Raw genomic sequence first — 19,524 nt, 5'->3', positions numbered from 1 at the left:
GATGTGTTCTATAAATACACACATAGATCACAGAATGTACTGATGTGTTCTATAAATACACACATAGATCACAGAATGTACTGATGTGTTCTATAAATACACACATAGATCACAGAATGTACTGATGTGCTCTATAAATACACACATAGATCACAGAATGAATTGCAGCCCAGAACGAATTATTTTACAGGACGACAAAACAAAAACATTCGTTGGTTTGACAACTGTATCTAGATCTAGATTTATTTTGTTTTTTCTCTTGTGTTTTTTGTCAACTTTTAGGGTTGGAATTTTGTCCAAATATGTCTTGATCCCACGCAATCGATGCTATGTACAGATACAGAAACTGCACTTTTAAAACATCATTTTTTAAATATTAGGACAAACATATTCTGTTCACGGGGATATCTTTACACTTACCCGGATTTCATAAAGATCTATACACATATTATCCAACCACACATGCAAACACACTTACAAACACACTAACAAACTCCCCCTCAGACTCTTTCACGCACACTTAACATACCAAACTACAAGCACAACCCCCCGCCCTCTCTCTCTCCTCTCTCTCTCTCTCTCTCTCTCTCTCTCTCTCTCTTTCTTTCTCTCTCTCTTTCTCTTTATGTTTTTGTTGGGTTTTTCTCTCTTACTATCTCCTTTTCTCTTTTTCTGACTCCCTGATTTACAGCACGCAATAACAAACCCAAATTGCTTATAGCCTGCTTGAGTTAAAAGTGGTTACAATCAGAGGAACATTTCTGATACCCCCCAATTATGAAATCTCTTTTTATAGACCCACTAATAAAGACTATCTGTGGTGTCTGTAGCCTAGTAGTTAGGCTACCGGACTCGTAATCGTGAGATTGCGGGTTCGGGGGTTCGAGCCTCAGCTCGGTCCGACGTTGTGTCCTTTGGCAAGACACTTTACAGGAACTTTCCACTTGGCTCGGTCCTATCGTAGACGGACGTTAAACTAAGAGGTCCTGCCCCTTAAATAACCTAATAGTGTTGATAGGGGCGTTAAACCCATACAATTTAACCAGTTTCACCAAAGACTATCTCCTGTGTTTTCACTCACGATGCTCTCCCCTTCAGGCGCTTTCGGAGGACACAGACAGTGAACAGAAAGACACAATCCGAGACTGCTGTATCTACAGCGTGTGTATCGCGGTCGTCTCTTTCTTTGCCTACTTGGGTCAGGTACGGACATGACTTTCAAAGTTTCAATTTTTTTAAAAATAATGTAGGAATTTTTACACCCGACCGAAACGTATTAGACCATGGTAGGTGAACTTCCAAACCCAGGCTGAGAAGGATAAAACACCCCAGCAGAAGGACCGAGATACTTGATAAAAATTCTAACCACCCGGGAATCGAACTCTAATCTTCTGTGTGCAACAGCAAATAGCCTAACATCTACATCACATGCCCTGGTGACGTGACCGTCCAAGTGTTTATGGGGTGAGAATAAGTATCCAGACATAGCTGTGTGTCTTTTTTCGTAGGGATTGAAGATTGTTTGGGGTTTTTTAAATTAAAAGATGTTCTGCTTTCTTTTTTATGTTCTGGTTTGAAATATCAAGATTTTGGCACCAGATTGAAGACTTTTGACGCTTACATAATAATATTTGATTTGTGACGTGATCCCACTGTTTAAAGCTCTAAATGGCCACATCGTTCCTCGCTAAGAATTTACTCTGTACGTCTAATCTATTCAGAGCTTAATCCAAGTAAGTTTATCTGATCTCACAGCTCATCTCTTAAGTGTAGTTACCGTTCTTGTTTTAAAATGCATTTCAAATAAGCTCACATGGTGAGTAACACTTTTAGTGTGTATTTATATTTTAAGGAGATAATCCCTTTGATCAGAAAAATGATATCTTTGAAATACTTACGCGTGAAAAATGAATTTGATTGTCGATATTTATTTGCTTTCAAAGTGTAACACTGACATGTTTTAGTCAGGAAGATCAGATTACAATGAACGATTCGATTTATGCATGTTCACATAAGCTGTTTCAGTAAAAATATTATTATTTGCCGTAACATTTTCTTATTATTTTGATCGCAGGAGTACATGTTTGGTTTGTCAGGCGAAGCTCTTACCATGCGGGTGAGGGATCTCCTGTTCAGGAGTATCATCGGTCAGGTAAAAGACATTATTTATTTATTTATTTATTTTAAATGAATGAGTTGTTTCTTCCTGTTGTGTGACCTCTTCTTTAAAAAAAAATTCTAGTTGAAACTAAAATAAATATAAACAAACAAAAAATAAAATAAAAAGATATCTTTTATGTTAGAAACAAATTATTTTGGATCTCTCACCTTAGCTTTCGTGTTTTGTCTACTTTCAGAATATGGCTTTCTTTGATGACAAACGTCACGAAACAGGAGCTCTTAGTTTGCAGCTTTCAGAGGACGCTTCTGTTGTTCAAGGGGTTTGTTGAATTATACGTCTTGGACAAATAAATTACCATCATCATCATCATCATCATCATCATCATCATCATCATCATCATCATCATCATCATCATCATCATCATCATCATCATCATTATTGTTTGGTAAACAGAGTAGGAGGGAGAGTCTTGTTTAAATTTTAGACAAAATAAAATAACAATATAGAACGTTTAAATTTGTTTAGTAGCTCAACGTTTCGCCTCGTGGGCTTCCTCAGGAGCAACTGAGAGAAAAACTAAATGAGCGCTGTATACTAACAGGGAAATGGGCCTAACAAAGTGGGTCTTAGGGTTACGTGTGGTTACAGGCTAGACGGAAGTGACTAAGTGGGTGCCAGGCCAAGGGATCATCATCATCATCATCGTTATTATCATCATCATCACCATCATCATCATCATCATCATCATCATCATCATCATCATCATCATCATCATCAACATCAACGCTGTCGTCGTCTCGTCGTCGTCATCATCGGCATCACTACATCCGTCAGCTAATACGACATGTAACAACAGTAGGAGCGCACATCTTGCCCGTGTCTACTATCACCATCGCACACCATCACCTTGAATAATGACTTAAACCTCGATCAGAACAAAGAACAAAAACGTGATGCTTTTTGTATATCTTGCGGAGATGCGTCCTAAGCAACATTTTAGAATAGGCTCGCAATGAACAAACGTTCTCGTTCCTGTTTCTCAGTACTTACATCTTTATTTCTACTTTCTTTCGAGCCGATCTGACGACTAAGGTTCTGGTTGGAATAAAATGAAACCTAAAAGCTGACTTTATGCTTTCTCATTCGACCTGACCACTTTGTCAAGTTAAACTCATACAAAATAATAAGCAGCCGTGCACGCTTTAAATTATTCTGCAGACTCTGAAGACACTGGTTGGCTGTGCGTTCTTGACTTTGGGCAACCTCGGAGTTGGCTTGGTCATCAGTCTCATCTACAGTTGGCAGCTGGCTCTGGCTCTTGTCGGGTTTGTTCCCGTGCTGGTCGTCTCGTAAGTATCCCCAAGCACGGTGCTGTTTGCAAGTACATCCACGTCTCCCCCCCAAAAAAACCCCTCTGCTAAGAAAGTGCCGTTAAGCCTTATGAAACCACAGAGAGTCGGAATATTTAAGAATTGAACGACAACCGTTACATTTTCTGTCTGAATCATACACTAACCCCCCCCCCCCCCTGCCTTCCCACGAACTTCCAAACAAACAAATAAATCCACAAACTGCTTAGAGGCTCATATAGCAGCTAAAGGGGTCACGTTTTGCGAGCAGAGAGTAGGCCTAAGCTTTGAATTGTTTTTCTCCGTTCACTAGTAATTCCCAGAGCACCACTTAGAAGTATATTATGTACCCGGAATATAATATTGTAGATGGACTGCGAGAGGTGCCGTGGTATTAAAGTGGCTTGGAGGACATAACGTGATCATGTATACGAATCTTGCATAGATAAAAACCATGTCTTTGAATCAAAGAAATATCCAAAGCACCATATTCATATCATTAAGTGTATATCTAATTCAAACTACAAAACAACCCCCCTCCTCCACCCCCCCCCCACAAAAAACACCCCCCCCCCTGAAAAATCCCCCGCCCCCCGGCCGAAATCAACAACAGCAAAACAAACAAACAGACAACAACAATAAACCTACCCACCCCCACCTAAAAAAAAAGAAAATAAAATCGACCAAATAAAAGAACATAGAGAGCACAATAGAAAACCGATCAAATAATTGAACAGCAGAACTATAACACTTCAAGCCGAAGCCAACTTATATCTGAGAGACCCACTTCATCATATTTGGTAGGCCCTATTACGTCTATTTCAAACAATAAAAAGGAAGCTTCCTCTGAAAACAGCATAAACTAAAGTGTGTTGAATAGTAAAGAGAACTCAAGGTTTTCATTAACCTGGCGTTTGTCTGCGTGTACTCTTGTCATATTTTCGTCATATAAAATTAACATGATATTTGTCCAGTCCAAGTTCTCCCCTATACTTGCAAAAGTATATTCAATTATTATTTTAATATACTTTTAAAAACAACGTGGCATGTTTAAGACTGTTCCTAGTTTTATACGTTAACAAACTCTTTATCTTCGAAATGTTCTCTAATGACACTTTCTTGATAATACGTTTTCCCTTAAACTGCTTGTAAAAGCTCAGATCAAATTTTGGGGCTGCTCCAAAGTCCACCTTTTACTAACGTAATTGGTTCGATTTAGAATCTTAAATCATCACTATCATTACCATGCTTTAGCATCCAATGAATAAACTAACAATGCTCCTTTACAAATTTACAGCGGTATGTTAACGGTGAAGTATATCAGTGGCGCTGCAAACGAGAATAAAATAGCCATGGAAGATGCAAGCAAGGTAAGGAGTTTGTTAGAAGTGAAGGTACTGATGACATAGTTTTATCCAAATTATTATTGGGTTGTTTCAGTTGTCGATTTTCGCTTTCAATGCATTAAGGCTCAACTTGCTCCTTTAATGGATGTTAGAACCAGAGCAGGTGTTGTCTTATGCAATCCATGCTGTACAAATCATTACTATGGAGAAAGACATATCAATACCCCTTCAATTGGTATTTGGTTGCAAATTATTAAAAGTATTATTGATATTATTATGAAAGAGTGCATGTATGCAAGTATTCTGAATGTACAAGGAAAGGATTGCTTGTCAAGGTATTGTGTTCGATTATATATATTTACTTGTGCGTATTTTCCAGAACGCCATGGCAAGCATCGACAACGTGAAAACCGTTGCTTCATTAACGTTAGAGGACACGCTCTACAACCAATTCAGCCAAAGTCTCTGGGGTCCTTACAAGACCAATATCAAGTTGGTATCCTGATTAATTGATAATCATTATTTGTGCTTTGCGCACATTCACACAGAAATATACAAACCTAAACAATTGCACGCACGCACACGCACATCTATCTATCTATCTATCTATCTATCTATCTATCTATCTATCTATCTATCTATCTACGTACCTACATATTATATAATATGTATGTGTGTGTGTGTGTGTGTGTGTGTGTGTGTGTGTGTGTGTGTGTCTGTGTGTGTATGTGTGTGTGTGTGTGTGTGTGTGCGTGTGTGTGTGCGAGTATGTAGGCTACATGTATGTATGTGCGTATATTTATACATTTATGTTCATATTATATTGTAGCCAAACAAAAAGAATAAAAGCAAACAAAGAAGTATGACACATGGCCGGAAAAACCCTCCACATGACCGACTTGATTATGTTTTTCATTCCAGAAACTCTCTTCGGGCTAGTTTTGCCTTTGGAGTCTCCCAAGGGGTCTACTACCTGACATTTTCCGTTTGTTTCTACTACGGTGCACAGCTGCTGGAAGATGATGACATCGATTACTACGACATATTCAAGTGAGACTAAGACTGAAACGATATTTACAATCAATTATTGTGCAAGACAAGACTCGAACGTTTTAACATAAGAAAACACAGAGTGACATTTATTATACTTTTTAAACAGCCAACGAATAAGGTCCTGCAGGTAAACGAAAGTACAGGGTGTCCAAAAGATGTTTATATATTTAAAGGTAACTAACTTGGTCATCTCTCACAAATCACGTAACATTGTTATTTTCTTTTGTAAATCTCTGATGTTGTCGTCAAAAAGTCTTAGATCATCAGCGTACACTGAACATAAAATACCATCGTCATCACTGGGCAATACCTGTATGGCATGAGCATTTTGATTCTAAAAAGTTTTATTCGAACTGAAAAATAAATTACGCAAATTGAGTTATTTGAGGAGTCTTCAAATCTCTATGCACGTGGGTTGTTCCTTCTGTAAACTGACTTTATATTCGGAAGTCTCGCCACTTTTATAATTTACAATACTGAAAGAAGTTGGTAGGTCCTTACAAATAAACCAGATCTTCCTCATCAGAGTACTCCGTTTCTTTTCAGTTCTCTTGCCCCCCCCCTCTCCAGTGTCTTTCTGTTTTAATTCATGCCGTAGCCGATTCAAGTAAAATTAAGAAACTTTGTTCTTTTCCTCAAAACAGAGTTTTCACCTGCATTGTCATGGGTGCCATGCAGCTGGGTCGGAGCGTGGCGTTTGCGCCAGATGCGTCAAGAGCTAGAAGGGCAGCAGGAAGGATCTTCGGCTTGGCAGACTATCAGACATCTATAAATCCGTACTCCGACGATGGAGAGAAACCAGCAGAGGTATTAGAAGCGTTTACTCGTTGTGAATATTGTCTCTTTTGCAATTTGGTTTCGTCACGTTACCTCACTAGACACAGGCGGAAATCGTGGCCCAGTAGTAGAGCATGAAAATGGGAACAAAGGAGAAAAGAAAATAATATACTTTATTCTTTGGTAAACACAGGAAGCACATGACAGTGAGATGAATACCCTTTAGACGTGCACATCATTGTTAAATTAAGATTTGGAGGACTGTGCACTCAGGGAGAAAAACAGAAGCTTTATTAATTTATATTCCACTTTGGAAAGCATGTTGTAAGTTTCAAAAGCATTACAAAGCAAGCAAGCTGTGGTTTGTAATATTGTTGATACAAAATCGAAGATGATCTTGCAATTGTATAACGCCAGTATTCCTCCACAACACTGTCATTTTGATTCACAAAAGTACATCTAGACAATGCAGTTGTGCTATTTAAAAAGATCTCTCTCTCTCTCTCTCTCTCTCTCTCTCTCTCTCTCTCTCTTTCTCTCTGTCTGTCTGTCTGTCTGTCTGTCTGTCTGTCTGTCTGTCTGTCTGTCTGTCTGTCTGTCTGTCTGTCTGTCTGTCTGTCTGTCTGTCTGTCTGTCTGTCTGTCTGTCTGTCTCTCTCTCTCTCTCTCTCTCTCTCTCTCTCTCTCTCTCTCTCTCTCTCTCTCTATATATATATATATATATATATATATATATATATATATATAAAAATATATATATCACACCCACACAGAAACACACACACACACACGCACAAAAACACACATACGTACCCCCCACCCTCATATATGCACACGAATCACACAATGTTCATCTTATTCCAACTCCTCACCTATGCCCTCCACTCAAAAACACCCGTATAAACACAGAAATACACAATACACACAAATACAAGTGCAGACACAAACATTTTCCTCAATTTTATTTTTTCCCCTTCTTGGTCTTAGTCCTGACATCAATTTGGCTCATGTTTTACCTCTCTACTTCAGGGTTCCTTCAGCAGTGTTGTACGCTTCTCTCACGCGCAATTCCGCTATCCAACACGACCGGAAGTAACAATCCTAAATGGCCTTGACCTCAGTGTACAACCAGGACAGACCTTGGCCTTGGTCGGCGAGAGCGGCTGTGGCAAAAGCACTGCTATTCACCTGATGGAGAGATTTTATGACTTAGAAGCGGGAACTGTGGTAGGCGAAAAATGTATAGATCTATTTCTACAAATTATGTCTTTTCGGGATTTCATTTTCTAAAATTCACAAATGAGTCCCCTCTTGATCGAGAAGCAGAAGAGATTTTAAAAATGTCTAAGCATATCCAAAAAGGAAATTAAAAGTTGTGAATCTTTTGCTTTGAAATTGTCATTGTAAGTCGTGACTTTCTAATAGCAGATTAAAACCAAGAAATAGAGAAATGCATCAACTCTTTAAATGTTGTTGAAAGAAGAGCATTCAATAATTTTCTGTGATTTAATAGTTCACCTTAGAGTATTGCTTCGTAGCATGTAATTCAGATTATCTTTAATAATAATAATAATAAATGACATTTATATAGCGCTCAACCCCGAATAAAGTACACAGGCTCTGAGCGCTTTACAATACAGTACAACATACAACAGTAACATGAAACGTTGTGTTCTGACTAAAGAAAATTATTCCAAATATTCATCTTATTAATTTAAAAACAGAAACGACTTCAGCTGACATTTGAATGAATCAAAAGATTTGATTTCTCTCAACGTACTTGGTAAAGCATTCCAGATCTTGGGGCCTTGGTATTCAAATGCCCTTTCACCCATTGTTTTAAGTTTCATAGATGGTAAAATAAATTTCTTTTTGTCAGCTGATGATCTTAAACTGCGAGTTGGAATGTACAGTCTTAACAGATTTGATAAATATGATGGTGCATTATCATTCAAACATTTGTGACATATGGTGGCCAACTTGTACACAATCCTTTTCTCAACAGGAAGCCAATGCAAAGTTCGTAAAAGAGGTTTAGCAGAGTCTCGCTTTCTTTTCCGTAAAACTAAACGTGCTGCATTGTTTTGGACAGTTTGAAGTCTTTTAACTTTCTCCAGTGGTATTCCTGATAACAAGGAGTTACAATAATCGAGTTTTGATAAAATTAAGCTAGTTACTAGTAAAGCAGTATACTTGGTATTGATCAGATGACGTATTTTACTAATTTTTCTTATTTCTAAATACATGCAACTGATCAGATGATTTATCTCAGCCGACATTGACAAACTAGAATCAAAATAGATGCCAAGATTCTGAACTTTTCTTGAAAATAAAATTTTTGCATCACCAATTTTAATGTGATCATGGTCAACCTCTTTAACAGACTTTGCACTGCCTGCCAGAATGACTTGTGTTTTATTATCATTTAGCATCAATTTATTTTTGTTCATCCAGTTTTTCACTAAGGCAATACAATTTTCAGCACGATGGACAAGTTCATCTAAGTTGGTAAATAATGTTGAACCATAAATTACATTCACATACCTGCTCTTCAGGGCTTGTATAGAATGGAGGGGCAACCTACTTTCTTTAGAGATTTTTTTCAACTGCAACCATGGAGAGCATTCATGATTTTAAAATGTTTGGCCTAATGCCTTAACTGCAAAGCACGTCCGTGAGTTTGGATAAGTGATTGATGTAGAGAGTAAATGTCGTATGTCTCAATTGTATCCCACAGTTTCTGGATAAGCACAATGTCAAAGAATTAAACGTGCAGTGGCTGCGAAGACAGATTGGCCTGGTCTCACAAGAACCCATCCTGTTTGACACCTCTATAGAGGAGAATATCGCATACGGTGACAACTCCAGGAAGGTCTCCATGGACGAAATCATACGAGCCGCCCGGGAAGCCAATATACACAACTTTATAGAGGCTTTGCCACAAGTAAGTTGATGAAAGCGCAATAAATGTGAGGGCAGAGACTCGTGATGATATGCATCTAATTTTATAAGCACCCTAATCTAAACCTTTGTCAAATTTTAGCCGAGTAAAGGCTAGGAGCATCCACATAAATCTTACTTCCATTAGAAGGATAAGTCTTTGATTATTTTTAAGTTTAAGAAAAGGCAACATGTTGGACCTCCAAGTCACCTAAAAGGCTTGATTCGTTTTTAGCTTCTTGGAATAGGTACAGGGAAAGAAATGTTTTCTAAATACAGAATGATAAAAAAACAACAACAACGTTACAACTTTTTTCAAAATATCTCGCGCAAATGTTGTTCTCGAAAGATGAAATTTGAAACAGATAAACTTCATTCAAAAGGAATTTGTTTGACATAAAATTCAAACCAAGAAACTTATTTTCAGAACGGAAAAAGCATAACGGAAAAAACACACAAAAACGCAATATGCGCCACTTTTTAAAAAAATGCCACTCTCTCAAGGAAAGACATGAGACGATTGATTTGATTTTTGTCTTCTATTTCTCTATAACATTTAATTGTTCCAACCTTGTGACATAAAACAATATTTAACTTCTCTAAGAGAGTTAAAGAACTAATATTTTTGTTCTGGAATTTCTAAAACAAATGCTCCACATGTCCTCCTTTGGACTCCAAACATCTTTTAAAGCGTCGTTTGAAATGCTCGATGACAGCCAAACACAGTTCCCGCGGAATATTTATCACTTCATCACGGATTGCTTGTTTCATAATTTCAATGTTTTCAAACTGGTTTTGAAGTATCCTGTCCTTCAGAAAGGTGTACTGTGTGGGTGGCTTTAAGTGCTAATGGTTTGATGGGTCCTTTTTTTTTTTGAAGACGCAGACGGACATGTTGCAACTGTGAACGCAGACCGATATATCGAGGTGCTGAAGAAATTCTGGACGGATCTGGGGAGACACCGGCACTTAGATCGCCAAGACCAGTGATTCCGGCATGAATCCACACGTTTTTGTCAGATCAATGACATGGCTAGCTGACCACTTTGGAGATCATGTGATCAGTCGCAGAAGTGAACACATTTGGGCTCCACATTCTCCTGACCTGAATCCTTTAGACTTTTCTTGTGGGGGCTAAATGAAGGACAGGATATTTCAAAACCAGTTTGAAAACATTGAAATTATGAAACAAGCAATCCGTGATGAAGTGAGAAACATTCCGCGGGAACTGTGTTTGGCCGTCATCGAGCATTTCAAACGACGCGTTAAAAGATGTTTGGAGTCCAAAGGAGGACATGTGGAGCATTTGTTTTTAAAATTCCAAAACAAAAATGTTAGTTCTTAAACTTCCTAAGAGAAGTTAAATATTGTTTATGTCACAAGGTTGGAACAATTAAATGTTATAAACAAAAAGAAGACAAAAATCAAATTAATCGTCTCTTGACTTTCTTTGCGAGAGTGTCTTTTTTTTAATTGGCGCATTTGGCGTTTATGGGTGTTTTTCCCTTATGCTTTTTCCGTTCTGAAAATAAGTTTCTTCTGTATAAATGTTATGTCAAACTACTTCCTTTTGAATGAAGTTTATCTGTTCCAAATTTCATCTTTCTAGAACAACATTTGCGCGAGATATTTAGAAAAAAAGTTGTAAAGTTGTTTTTTTTTTTAACATCCTGTATATGACGTTCTGGCAAAAAGTATGCTTTCAATTCGCAAAAGTATAGAACGCTCCAGCTTAACTAGTACACAAAACACACATTTTCATATTTTCACCCTTTGACCTTAATTTGTGTTTCTGATTAAAGCTTAATTAGCCTGTGACAAAACCCAATACCCTAACGTAGCTGAAGGTCAGTATGTATCTCAAGTATACAGCCTCAGACCCACGCAGCCATGTTGATTTAAATGTTTGCGGGGGCTCTCGTGGCCTAGAGGTTAAGGTGTTGGCCTCTCATTCAAAGGCCCCGGGTTCGAATCCGGGTAGCAACCGAAAAATTTTCTTCTCTAAAATTGTCTCCTTTCACCTCCTTTCCTGCTCTCTAGCAATGTTCTGTTGTCTGCTTTCTTTCCATTTTCTGCCCCCACCCCCTCACCTCCTTTGCCTCCTCCTCTGGGCTCCTGACCCTTTCTGCAGCCTTTCTACTGCTACTCCTTGGCTCCTCCTTACTGCTGTCTTTCTGCCACACCCCTGATCTTCTGGTAGAAAAGATCTACACCTAGCCTTCTCGGACAAGGGCGAAGAATCTCGGAGGACCCATGTGCAATTTGCGCACGTTAAAGATCCCTTGGTGGTCTAAAGTCGATAAGAGTAGGCTTCGGCTGCCACTCGAGCAAAATTCAAAATTCCCTACCAACTGAAAATATTAGGCGTGTCCCGCGCGCTCATATGACCTTATGCAGTTGCGAGCGCCGTAAAGCACTTTACAAAAACAAACAAAACAAACAAATTTAATGTATGTCAACCAAGATTATCGAATTATATGACAAATACGATGAATTAGCGGGAAAAACACCATGATCAGTCGTCTGAAATCTCTCCAAATCCATGCCCAGTAACCCAGAAACTGCTTCAGCTGTCTTATCCAGCTACATGTATTTGTTTCACAAGCTTGATTCACGGTGATCTGTAAAACATCGATTTGGCAAGGTTTAGATCATAAGAATGTGACTCACACTTCTGCGATTTCTACATATCTATCATTGCATCTCTTCGCCCGCACCGGTTAAATGAATTCATTTATCCTCACACAGGGTTACAACACAAACGTCGGATCAAAGGGCACGCAACTCAGTGGAGGCCAGAAACAAAGAATTGCCATCGCCAGAGCCTTGGTCAGAAACCCCAAGATCTTGTTACTTGATGAGGCCACGTCAGCGCTGGACACAGACAGCGAGAAGGTACACTCATAAATAACAAACTCTCATGACATAATATACCATTAAGGTTGAGAAGTATAGCGATGTTTCTCTGGCCTGCCTTTTCTCTTTTGCGGTTCACTCTTTGATCTAATGAGGGTTAGGGTTAGGCTGAATTTCACTCCATGTATGCTATTTTACAAGCCTAGCTCTGTGTTCTCAGTCAGATCACGTGAGTGGGAAATACTGTCACACTAAAAACGATTAATACGTGAACCATACGATGAAGTCATCTTCTTATGGTATTCAAGTGTGTAGCTACAGTCAGTCTGTAAGGCTGTATAGCAGCCCGTCGTCAAAATGAGCCCCGCTGTATTATTACAGCGTTCAACACTACACACACCCCCAAAGATACAGAGTGACACCTCGCCTTGTGCTGAGTGTCAACAATCCTCCATAACTTTTGTCTTCATTTTTTTGTTGTATTGCTATTTTTATAGTCTAGTCAGTTGTAAAACCCAACAATACATTATTTTGAACGCTACATAATAGGTGTAAAAAGAAAGAAAGAAAAACCGTACAAGAAGTCTAGAAGATCACGACAAAGATTTCTGAAGATAAAAAAAATAAAAAAATAAATATCCAAGGCAAGCACAAGAGAATCAACAAACAAACGGACAAGCTGTACTTTGAATGTCTTGCCGTTATCCCAATAGGGAGCTGGAGATTGTAAATTCGATCTGGAGGTTTGTGTATTGCCTCCTGAAACTCGGACAAAACATTATCATATTCAGAGCAAGAACATGAGTTGCCGTTTGACCGAGGATATTAAATGTGGGGACATTTAACAGCAAAAATTTCAACCCTGACTTTTTTTGACCAATTGAGACAGAACTGACGGTGAATAGCACTCAAAGTGCAAAGTAAAACAAAGGATATAGAAAGCTCTTGAAATATCTTGCTGTACAAAATAGATAGCGAAGAATTTAATTCCCCCCCCCCCCCGGCCCGTTTTTTTCTTTCATGTATGTTTAATTAATTAATTAATTAATTTTAACAGAAAGAAACATGGCTCAGGACGGCAAGGAAAGCAAACTTTTATATCGACCAATCAAAACTGTGTTCAATAGAATGTGAAAGATCTCTTATCCGAATTGGTGTGGTTGTCTCTGAGAACATATTTTTATTTTCAAAAAAATATGTCCCCAGATTGTACAAGAAGCCTTAGATAAAGCGCGTGCAGGACGTACGTGCATCACAATTGCCCACCGGCTGAGCACCATCAAAGACGCAGACAAGATAGCTGTGATTGAGGCCGGAAGGGTCATGGAGCAGGGCAACCATCATCAGCTGATGGCACTCAAAGGGCTTTACTACAGACTACGAAGTACCCAAAGCAAAAAATAAATGCATGCACTTTTTAAAACACTCACGGCTTCGCTCTATATCGTTAGGAGTCAAACAGTTTGTTTATCTCTTTCCAAACATTATTTGTTACAGACCTCAGGGACTGAGGGACTTCAAATAAGTTCTGATCTGTGCTGTCTTTGTATTAAAGTTAAGTTGTTGAAGACAGCCCACGGATGTTTCAATTTACTATTAACCATTCTTCTCTGCAAAAGCTGCTAATCTCCTTAGAACGAATCATCGTAGTCATAATAACAACGCTTTATAGTCCAGTGCTTCGATTATGTAACTCTAACCATTTTTTTTTAAAGTTCTGGTTTAGTTTACCGGAATGGAATATTTGTAGAAAATACACAACCCGCATCATTAGTGACGCAAAATATCAATACTATTTTAGAATCGTGTTTTATCAATTTGACACAAAGAATGTTCAGATTCCACAGCTTTCATTTAAAATGCTGTAAATGAAAATGTTTCATCCAAATACCTTTTCAGAATACGAAGAATTATATAAACACCGTCCCCATTGTGTAACAGGTGAAATAACATTAGTACAGAAAAGGTCAGAGGTTGGGGTGTAAGAATTTTTCCCAAAACATAATAATAGATAAGAATGAATTATGAATAGAGCTACCTTCATAAAATTTTTATGAAAACTGTTCCTTCTGCCTGACTTCTTTCTTGCTATTTTGAAATTTGAGCGTGCTGTGAGAAAACAGCAACAACAGCAACAAAAAAACAACAACAACAACAACAACAACAACAACAACAACAACAACAACAACAACAACAACAACAACAACAACAACAACAACAACCAAACCCCAAAAAATCCACAGAACTAAATCCGAATGATAACAAATGATGGGCTATTGAAATCCGCTAGGAAGAACACCGTAACCCTATGGGGCTGCACCAGAAATCTCAAAATGAGGCTTGATAGAAAGTTTCTAATACAGAAATAATGAGTTTCCTTGTACACCAAGTGTCAAGCTAATAACTTAGAAACATGAATGATGATAGTTCCTGTTTCTTTTTGATTTTGGAAACTTAAGTACCTCAGAAATACTATGTTACAAATGTTATTGTCAAAAACAAATTGAATAAACACCGAAATTTGTACATCTGTCTTGTTGTTTACTTTGTTGTCATTTGCAAATAAGTTGGAAAATATCACCTGGTTCCAGATTTTCTTAACGTCAAACATGTTGCAGAGTCTTTCCAAGAACTGGCGCCTAAAATATTGACGAAGGTCCACCTACAGCCAGGCCTTATTTGGACGAGTAATCATTACCAAAATTCAACAAATATTTATTATTTTGACTGGGGCATCATGAAAGATGTTCGAGTAGCCTGCTTTTTAAGCACTGTCCAAAGGTTGTTAAACGATTACGTCCGTTTTCTTATATGCAGTAAGACAAAATCTAATGTCCATCTTTAATAATATCTCATTATCAATTTTGTAACCTTTACTTACGTAACAGATATGCCCCCTCCACCCTTCCTCTTTTTCCAAATTTTTGGACGAAGAATAGTAAAATAAAGAGAAAGATTTGCTTTTGAAAAATGATGGCATGGTGAACATTACCACCCACCGAGTCGCAAATAATATTATTATTATCCAATTTACTACTCCTCCAGTATGGTTTATCTTTTTCTTACAATTTATAACTCAGTCTCATCATCGTCCACGTGGCTTTTTAAAAATCTCTCTGATTCTCATTTGTTCTCATTTTCCCGTTTGAAAGTATGTAATATTGCTCAATGTTCGTGTTTATGTAACTATAACCATAGAATGCTACGGCATAGGGGTTATGTACTTGTCCAACTTGTTGAAGGCAGAGGTTCGAATTCCAGTGAGACACTTGCGGTTCCCGACAGAAGACAGGACTTGGTGGTGATTTTCGGAGCGGCAAGACGAGGAATTCTTACTCCTCCCTGTACTTCTATATTTTACTTACACGGAGTACATCGTGTTCCCTTTTTGGGTAATACTTTGATACAGAAATACTTCCTATTCTTTTTTTTTGTGTGGAACATTTTATTTTGTAAAATTTAATCAACTTATTTCTAATGAAATTTCAAGTTGGAAATTAGAACATCATTGTGTGTGCAGTTTGAAATAAATATTAAGTAATGAAATTTCAAAACTCAGTTGGACTCAGCTGTGGGGACGGCTGCCTCAACCACAAACAACATTCAACAGAGGAGGCTTCATCCTGAGGTCTCCATTTCTATTCTGCAGAGTCCACCGCCATAGACAGGCATTTGGATTCGATAGGAAAACGCTCCAAAAACATGTGCTGCTCTAATTCTGTCCGTTTCCCTGTCTTTCCTCGCTTCACTCACCAACGGATTTCGTCTCTTTGTTTACAGTAAGAAACGACTTTGCTTGAATGTCCACAATTTAGAATGGTTTATACTTCCAGGGAACTGTGTTTCAGCTACAATGACGATGTTACATCAGCTCTCACGATTTCTCCGCTCTGCACTCTTTTTTTTCGTACTCTTAAACCCCCGGAATTTTAATATTAAAAGTGTCTCTAAAGAAAGCTTTGTCAAAGCTGAAAACACTAATTGGTCGCTTTTAAGGACAAGCGGACTAACCCAGATTTGGGGGATTCCAGAAATCTTGACCTACACCTAAAGTGGACATTGCCCTACCTATTGTAGAAGTTTGGTTTCAATAGTGTGGATATTTGTTTGGTTATAAGGAAAATTCTCCTGTCTTTTAAAGAAACTGAATAAGGATCCAAAAACTTTGCCTTCGACCAATTGTAATCACATGAAATCGTTGTTGTACATACTACTGACTGTCATGGTCAGTAATTTTTTTCAGCGTTATTTGAATAGTAGATTTATTTTCACCGGTAGAAGCGATTACTTGACAAGCCTAAAGCACTTTTTTTAAAAAAAACCCAATCCACGGTGGATACGCCTATGAAAAGCTTATAACAGGTAATATGCTTTCGTTCCCCGCTTTGAATCAACCGTTAAATGTACAGAATATTAGACATGAAAATCTTAGGGTCAGTGAAAATATAAGACTGTATGCAAAATGCAGGGCAAACGAAACACAGTTTTCGAGAATGTTTCAAGAAATAGTGAACACGATAAAGTGAACGGTCCATTGTTAAATGTATCTAAGTTTTAAAGTATTCTGTGCCTTTATTGCAATAAAAGAAATCAATAACAATTGATTATTATGAAAAAAATGTTTATTTGTTTATTCTTCCCTTTTCTTGTAAAGATCAACGGCGTTTATTATATACAACAGTGTTCAAGTTTTAAAAATAATAATTTCGTTCTTTTATCCATGCACACACACACACGCACACACACACACACACACACACACACACACACACACACACACACACACACACACACACACACACACACACACACACACACACACACACACATACCCCCCCCCCCCCCCGAATGGAGGGTTAAAGGTTACCGATGGCTATACCCCTGATTCAACGTCTTTAATTTGAGAACAGGTCAAATAGTTTATAACCATCAAGGCTTATATTTTATAACCATGTAAACCAGGCATGGGAAAACTGTGGCCCGCGAGTCGATCCAGTAATTTATAATAGTGCCACAATGAGTTAAACGTTAATTTTTTTTTTAGATTGTCCGTCTTGAACATTAAAGTAAATTAAATAGTTCCTGGCCTCGCAAGAAGTAAAAAATTAATAAATCATAAAATACCGCTTCAACTCATGAAATGCCCTCTGGTGATGTAATACGCTTTAGTGTCAGTTTTAGTCTCAATTTTGAGAGCCTGTGTATTTCAGCCAATTTCACCCAACTTTCTCTTGCTTTGACCAGAACGATATTCAGAATCGCTTCACCCTACCCGCGACTTGGACATGCTCTCCTTCTCTCTATCTCTCTCTATCTCTCTCTATCTCTCTCTTTCTCTCTCTCTCTCTCTCTCTCTCACACACACACACACACACACACACACACACACACACACACAGAGGGAGAGAGAGAGGGAGAGAGAGAGAGAGAGAGAGAGAGAGAGAGAGAGAGAGAGTGAGAGAGAGAGACTCGCAGAAAGCAATAGAAAGAACAGACCACACTAGAGCGCCCGCCAAGCGCTTATTACAATTTTAATAGTAGCTAGTAAGCCTATTGCCCACTTGCTCACTTTCCAATTATGCACTACCTTGTCTGCAACCCACACGACTCCTCTGCTTTAATCCCTGGTTAAATTTGCCCTGACAGGCAGAGTCGAAGTCCGCATCTTAAATGATCTAACTTGTGGCCAGGCAGGGCAGAGAATTAAAGTAGGCTACCAGCAAGTTGTAAAGTCGGCTGATTTGAAATTAATTTATTGAGGTTTGAGAACACCCCCCCCCCTCAAGCCCCATACGCATACACACACACTAGCTTCACGCTTCATCGACTGACACACGTGTTGCCGTGGAAGTATCGGGTTGTGCAATATCAACACTAGGGTAAGTTGAATTCCTCGATTCTTGACAACACGGTTTGTACTCGATTGGTTCGTATCAGATCAGAGTAGAGCATTTCTCATTTCAGAGGAGACAAAGGCGGTCGCTATATCTAAAGCGTATGTCTGGGGAAAAAGAAACAGTTTAAAATACTCGAGTACGAAAACTTTTACGGGACTCGAATTAAAACCGAGCAGTGAAGCGTCAAGAGCTCTGAATGTTGTGCGTGCAAAGAAAACGGGTGAAAGCATCGCGGGGACGGAAGGAAAACAGGTGTGTTTATTGCTGGTGTGTTGTGTGTGTGTGCTGTAAGTTGTCAACGTGAAAAAACTGTCGACTTCTATTTGTTTCTCTCTTGAAAGCGTATTTGGTTGAAGTGAATTCTGGCTTATGTTATCCGGACAACTTTAAAGTTAGATTGTGTGTAATTCGAGAAGCTTGTAGCGATTAAAAGGAGTGTCAAATACCTTTGATTAGAAAGCAGATGGCTAACATCAATTTTGGTAAATTTCACAATTAAGTTGATCTAATAACCTAACTCCCTTGAAGGCTGTTTGACATTACAGTAGACCTATTGTAATTGGAACACAATTTGCTTGATAAAGTCCAGTTTCATATTATGCAGATGTTGAAACTATAGCTTGATTGTCAATGTTACCGGTACTTCATGAAACTCAATGGCAGATTGTGTTTTTGAATTTGTTTGGTGTTGATGCTGTAACCTTTCGCAGCAAATTTCTAGGACAGGAGGCTCAGAGGATAATGAGGAAAAGAAGCGAGAATCCCGGCTATTATTGGGAGGAATTCTGTAACGAGCGACCACTATGAAACTGAGTAGTATAGAGAGTTAGGTTTAGGGTTAGGATTTGGGGTAGGGGTAGGAGTAGGGTTAGGGTTTGGGGTAGGTTTAGGGTGTGGGGTAGGATTAGGGGTAGGGGTAGGGGTAAGGGTAAGGGAATGGGTAGGGGTAAGGGTAGGGTTAGGGGTTGGGTCAGCGTTAGGGTTAGGTCTCTTCTTTATTGTGTTTGTTGGGGTGGTCACTCGCTACAGGGTCTTTCCCTAAAATTTAATCAATACGGAAATGCACAAACTATGTTAACTAGTGGAGATCTTTTAAGGAAGGTGGTCAACTGAACATACAATATTCATAGATATCCTTTTTGAATGTGACTGTTACATATCTATTCACCCCATCGCCCCCCCCCT

The 19,524-nt window shown here is 38.5% G+C and overlaps 1 protein-coding gene across 1 annotated transcript in view; it reads left to right on the top strand.

Moving 5' to 3' along the window:
• LOC101855688 (ATP-dependent translocase ABCB1) overlaps nucleotides 1–14,970 on the top strand; it is a gene marked incomplete at its 5' end in the record, with an annotated part of 27,080 nt that extends 12,110 nt beyond the window's left edge. The window contains 13 exon segments of the mRNA XM_035969229.1: nucleotides 283–331; nucleotides 1,019–1,203; nucleotides 2,075–2,152; nucleotides 2,358–2,441; nucleotides 3,341–3,471; nucleotides 4,769–4,841; nucleotides 5,197–5,309; nucleotides 5,739–5,867; nucleotides 6,515–6,677; nucleotides 7,676–7,873; nucleotides 9,384–9,590; nucleotides 12,335–12,481; nucleotides 13,649–14,970. Coding sequence (XP_035825122.1) covers nucleotides 283–331; nucleotides 1,019–1,203; nucleotides 2,075–2,152; nucleotides 2,358–2,441; nucleotides 3,341–3,471; nucleotides 4,769–4,841; nucleotides 5,197–5,309; nucleotides 5,739–5,867; nucleotides 6,515–6,677; nucleotides 7,676–7,873; nucleotides 9,384–9,590; nucleotides 12,335–12,481; nucleotides 13,649–13,846 — 1,755 coding nt within the window.
• Between the last annotated feature and the right edge of the window lie 4,554 nt (nucleotides 14,971–19,524).

This window comes from Aplysia californica, unplaced genomic scaffold (genome assembly GCF_000002075.1).
Source record: "Aplysia californica isolate F4 #8 unplaced genomic scaffold, AplCal3.0 scaffold00006, whole genome shotgun sequence".
Lineage (NCBI taxonomy): Eukaryota > Metazoa > Mollusca > Gastropoda > Aplysiida > Aplysiidae > Aplysia > Aplysia californica.
The sequence above is the reverse complement of the archived record's forward strand: the minus strand, read 5'-3'. Positions and strand labels throughout refer to the sequence as shown.